Source organism: Tupaia chinensis, unplaced genomic scaffold, assembly GCF_000334495.1.
Source record: "Tupaia chinensis unplaced genomic scaffold, TupChi_1.0 Scaffold000250_1, whole genome shotgun sequence".
NCBI lineage: Eukaryota > Metazoa > Chordata > Mammalia > Scandentia > Tupaiidae > Tupaia > Tupaia belangeri.
The window spans coordinates 1,862,690-1,868,280 of NW_006159730.1; the positions used below are offsets into that span (position 1 = coordinate 1,862,690).

Genomic DNA, 5,591 nt, shown 5'->3' on the forward strand with positions numbered 1-5,591 from the left:
AAAAAATGTCATCCTCTAAATGCTACAGAAACCAAATAACTGACAAGTTAAGTTCCTATGTTTTGCCGTTTTATCTACTTAAAATGCAAGCCATAGCCAGTTACAGTACACGTGTGTTTCTTGGGTAAAATGAATTCATCTAGGTACCGGACCCTAAGATGAAATAAATCTAACACAAAGTACCAGATTTCTCTATTGCCCACTAGTGTTCAAATTTCAAGTGTGATTTCCGTTTAAATAATTCAAACAGATTTAGAATCCATATGATTCTTTAATAAAGTCAGGCTATCAGATGATAAAATTTAGAAAGCACAGATACCATATAACTCAAATAAAAATCTTAACTTGGCTTTTCACATGGATTTGATATTTATGTAGGAAAAGAGTTTGTATTTGATAATCTTAACACTATTAGGGGAAAAATAATATACAATTTTACGCTAATTCCGGCAACTAAATGAATCATTTACCTCCACAGTTATTGCAGTTTTCTGAGTCTTTTTACCAATCAGGTCCACCTGTTCATATGAAGGTTTCATGTATTTCTTAGCAACATTAAATACCCAATGAGGGCAAGTTGCAGAAAAAAGCAATGTTTGGGGATTGTCTTCAGAATCTTTGGGGGGAAAAAAAACAGTATGAATATTCCAAACAAGCTTCCATAATATTCCATCTCAGTACACCCAAGGTCCATCAACACTCATCAGTATGCACTCAAGGCCAAGCCAGGCATTCAGGACAAAAGATGGAAGACAGAATTTCGAAGGGGGAAAAAAAAAAAAAAAAACCCTGCTGAAATAATTTCTATAAATATCCTTGAAACAGTGAAGTGTTTCTACATCTTTTGCTTTCTGACCATTGAGCTTTATGAAGCATGAAGGAAGTATGTCCAGTATATCCAAGATCTACTAACTGGATAACAATTCGTGAAGTCCAATAACCAACCAGTATAGGATCCAAAGCAAATAACCTATAATAAACACCCGGACAGATTCTATTCTCATCTACACTCCCTAGTATATCCTTAATATAACGTTAGAATCTCACCCCACTGATTCTTTGAATACAGACTCTGCGTTTTGTTTGTCTGCATTTAAAGAATACCATTACAGGGCCAGCCAGGAGGCATGATGGTTAAGGAGACTGGATCCCACATGGTCAACTCTGCAATTTGAATCCTGGGCCAGATGGCTTGAAAAACACATGGGGGATGAGGGAGAAAGCAGCAGATGGCATAGCAGTTATGTCACTAGACTGCCACATGGCCAACCGTGGTTTGAGTCCGAAACACAACGGTTTGAATCTCACGTGGGGAGCATGTACATGCATGCCTAAGATCTTGGGATGAGAATGGAGGAGAAGAGATTGCGGTGTGGCCATCCCTCCTAGGGGGTAATGTCTCACTTTCCCTCTTTCACTGTCTCTGCTCAGCAAGTACATGAGCCTAAGACAAAAACCTCCTGAAAAAATATAAGAAAGAAAAACATACTGGACATATGTGTGTGCCTGAAACCCTAGAGAGTAGAGAATGGACTGTAATATAGCCATCCCCCCTTAGGGGGTGATTTCTCACTAGGCACAAGTCTCTCCTGTTTGTCTGTGATGAGTTCACACACCCAACAGCAAAACACAAAAACAAAAAGGGTACCATTAATTCTCATACGTTGCAAATGCTAGGGTAAGCTGACACAGCTGTTGAGGAGCACATGAAAATGTATATTGAGGAACATGAACTATTTATACATTTTAATTCAGTAATTCCATTTATGAAATCTATCCTAAAGAATTGATTCTGGGGACCGGAAGATGACATGGTGGTTAAGGGTGCTGGATTCCCACATAGCCAAAGGCAATCTGAGCCCCGGACCTAGCAGCTTGCTTTCTCACTTTCTCTATTTTTCACTCTATCACTCTCTGGTCAAATTAAAATAAGTAAACAAAGTTTAAATAAAATAATTCTTTAAGAGAAAAAAAAGAAGAACCAATTCCAGGAGACCAACATATGGTGTAATGGTTATGTTGTGGACTCCCAGACAGTCAACCATGGTTGAAGTCCTGGACCTGGCAGCCTAAAACTCACACCAGGCGCAGGTGCGTGCATGCCCCAAATCCTTCTATCTCTGTCTTTCCAGCGAGCACATGCCCCCCTATAGCAAAAATCTCTCACAAAAGAATAAACTCCAGGGGGCCAGGCAGGTGGTATAGTGGTTAAGGCAACTGGATTCCCACAAGGCTGACTGCAGTTCAAGTCCTGGACCTGGGAGCTTGCTTTCTCATTTTCCTCCCTTTCTCTCTCTCTCTGATCAATTCAAAATAAATAAATAAATAAATAAATAAATAATGACAACAAATGAAATAAAATTAAACAACAACAAAAAAGAATCAATTCCAGATACTGAGATACGGGAGAAACTATCTATACACATAAAAGCGACTGTGGGAGGGTTGGCAAGTGGCATGGTGGTTAAGACTGCTGGACTCCCACACTGCCAACCAGTTCAAGTCTTGGACCTGGCAGCTTGCTTTCTCACTCACCTCGCAATTCTTTCCCTCTCTGGTCAAATGGAAATAAAGTTAAATAGCTTTCTCACGTCCCCCAACCACACACATTCTGTTGCTCTCTAGTCTAATTAAAATAAAGTTAAATGAATTCTTAAAACAAAAAAATTGACTATGCAGTTATTTATAATTAAAAATGGCAAATGATAGAATTAATTTATGGCTAATTACTTCATGGATTATGCTAAATTTTTACACATACAGTAAGACTATAATAAACACACAAACATGCACACAATAATATACAAAAGTCGGAAAGAAAACCACCAAAAGCAAAGTACACCAAGCTGGTAGATTACAGAAATTTTCTTCTTTTACTTTCACTAGCTTTCCCCATTGCGTTTAGGTGAAAAAAAAATCATTAAATTTTTCTTTAAAAAAAATGCAAGTTTTTCTAAATAAAATAAGCCCTCTTCTAATTTTTGAAGACTTCACTCATCTCTTAGAATACTACTAAATCACTACTCCTTCTTTGGCTCCTTTTATCATTTCCTTGACATTGGGGCTCACCTTTCTTGTAGGCCACACATAAAATTTCTTCCACTTGATCCGCAAAACCCATATCCAACATCTGGTCAACTTCATCTAGGACAACATGCTTAAGCTTGGTGAGATCGAGCTTTCCATTCTGTAGGTGGTCTTTGATACGACCTGGCGTCCCAACCAGGATATCAATCCCATTCCGCATGCGTTCAACTGGAAAGAACACCCATGATAAGATTTGCAGGGTTTTTAAAAATAAGTCCAGTTATCAGTCTGGGATACCAATTAAATGTATTTTGACTCTAAATAATGACAAAGTAACATGCTAAATAATAAAGATACTCAAAGTGCTCCTAAACTAGTAGGACAAACATGTCGAGAAGTGATAGTTAAGTGTATTAAGTGACATTATTGTAAAAGGCACCCTTAGGGTATGGCAGCATCAGGAAAGAAATGACCTCCTTGGCTAGTAGAAAAGTGTCAAAGTTTTATAAAGTGAGAATATGAATCTTAAAAGAAATGGGGACTTTCTATAAACTAAGCAGGTATAGAAAGTTTCAGGCAGGACAGAACAACTATTCCAATAAGGTATAAAGCAGTTCAAGAAAATGGAGGAGCTCAATATCACTGAGATAAGATAGTAATAACATAGCTTTTTATTAAGTTGCTACTACAACTTAGGGATCATACGAGGCACTTTACACACACTATAGGATTCAAGCTCCACAACACCTTTGCAGGGTGGATTTAGTGACCTTATTTTGCAAATGAAGAAACTAAAGTGCAGAACAATTAAACAATTTGAACTTAAGCACATAGCTACACATTGGCTCTCTGAGCAGAACATAAGATTCAGGCCTTTCTGATGCCAAACCCTATGTTTGTTCTAGCCAAGATGGAAAGAATCATAAGCCTTATGTTCAATGTGAATACCTTTTTTAACGCCTAAAATCTCTCCCTGAATTATTTACCTACTTCTACATAATAGTTTCAAGATTGGGGCTGGCAGGTGGTGTGGTGAAGGCGCTGGATTCCCACACAGTTGATGGCAGTCCAAATTCTGAAACTACAGTCTTCCTTTCTCTCTCTCCCCCTAGTCAAATTAAAAATAAATAAAATAGGGACCAGCAGGTGGCGTGGTGATTAAGACACCCCACATGGCTGACTACAGTTCAAGTCCTGGCCCTGGCAGCTTGCTTTCTTGTTTCTCTATCTCTCTCTGTCCCTCTCTGGTCATATTAAAATAAATGAACGAATCAATAAAATTAAATAAATAATTATTTTTAAAAAATAATTAATTAACTCCCCCTTTTTAGGAGAGATTTTTGCTACAAAGCACATGCAGTTGCTGGAGAGACAGGGAGACAGTGAGAAATAACACCCCAGTCAGGAATGGCTATGCTGCAATCCCTTCTCCTCCACTGTCTAGGGATTTCTGGCATGCACACACATGCCTAGCCTGAGTTTCAAGCCACTGATCCAGGATTTGAACTGCATGCAGCTGGCCATGTGGGTCCAGTAACATAACCGTTATGCCATTTGTTGGTCCCCAATAAATAATTCTTTAAAAAAAAAAAAATTCAGGGACCAGCAAATAATATAATGGCTACATCCTAAACTCACATGTAGTCAACTGCAGTTCAAATCCTGGACCTGGTGCCTTAAAACTCACACCAGGCACCGGGCATGCGCGCATGTGTGCCCAAAATCCCGAGAGGAGAATGGAGAAGGGATCGTGGCGTGGCCATCCCCCCAGGGGGTGATTTCTCACTTTCTGTTTCTCTGGCGAGCGTGCCCGCCCTATAGCAAAAACCTCTCAAACAAAACAAAACAAAAACAACAACAAAAAATACTCACACTGGGCATGTGTGCCTAAAATCCCAATAGGAAAACAGAGAAGGGACTGCAGTGTGGCCATCACCCCAGGGGGTGATTTCTCACTTTCTGTCTTTCTGTCTCTCCTGTGAGGACACATACCCTATAGCAAAAATCTCTCTTAAAAAAAAAAAGTCTTAAGATCTTGAACAGAAAGAATACAATACTTAAGTGTTACAACATTTTGCCTTTATGACCCAAAAAGAAAGCCTGACCAGAACAAGAAAGAAGCAAGGATAAAACAGAAGCACAGACCCAGGATGCTGATAGATAAAAAGAAACCCTGCATTTTGGCTTTCTAGATCCCAGGGGTAATTCTGTCTTCATGGGTTCAGGTAAACTACCTTTGCAGCCTGTGGATAAATATAGATAATAAATGCACTCAGGAATGCAAGGGATGGCATTTTCTTTCCCCACTTCTGAATTTACTTACTTTGACCTCCATATGGAGTTCCACCATAAAAACAAGCCACTGATAGTTTCTTTGTGATGTCACTGAAGTCTCTGCTTACTTGACTTGCCAACTCTCTTGTAGGAGTAAGAACCAGTACCTGGAAAGGAAAAAGAATTGAATTCCAAGTATTATGAAGTACTTGCTTCTTTTTTTTTTTTTTAGAGTTATTATATTTATCTTTACTTATTTTAATTAGACCAGAGAGGGACAGTGAGAGGGA

At 38.8% G+C, this 5,591-nt stretch overlaps 1 protein-coding gene across 2 annotated transcripts in view; it reads right to left on the reverse strand.

Moving 5' to 3' along the window:
* Nucleotides 1-5,591, reverse strand: part of DDX21 (DExD-box helicase 21) — a 29,266-nt gene that overhangs the window by 14,640 nt on the left and 9,035 nt on the right. For both annotated transcript variants that reach the window (XM_006148934.3, XM_014587971.2), the window contains 3 exons: nt 5,351-5,468; nt 3,070-3,255; nt 471-616 (listed from right to left, as the gene is read on the reverse strand). In XM_006148934.3, coding sequence (XP_006148996.1) covers nt 471-616; nt 3,070-3,255; nt 5,351-5,468 — 450 coding nt within the window. The remainder of the gene's footprint in view (nt 1-470; nt 617-3,069; nt 3,256-5,350; nt 5,469-5,591) is intronic.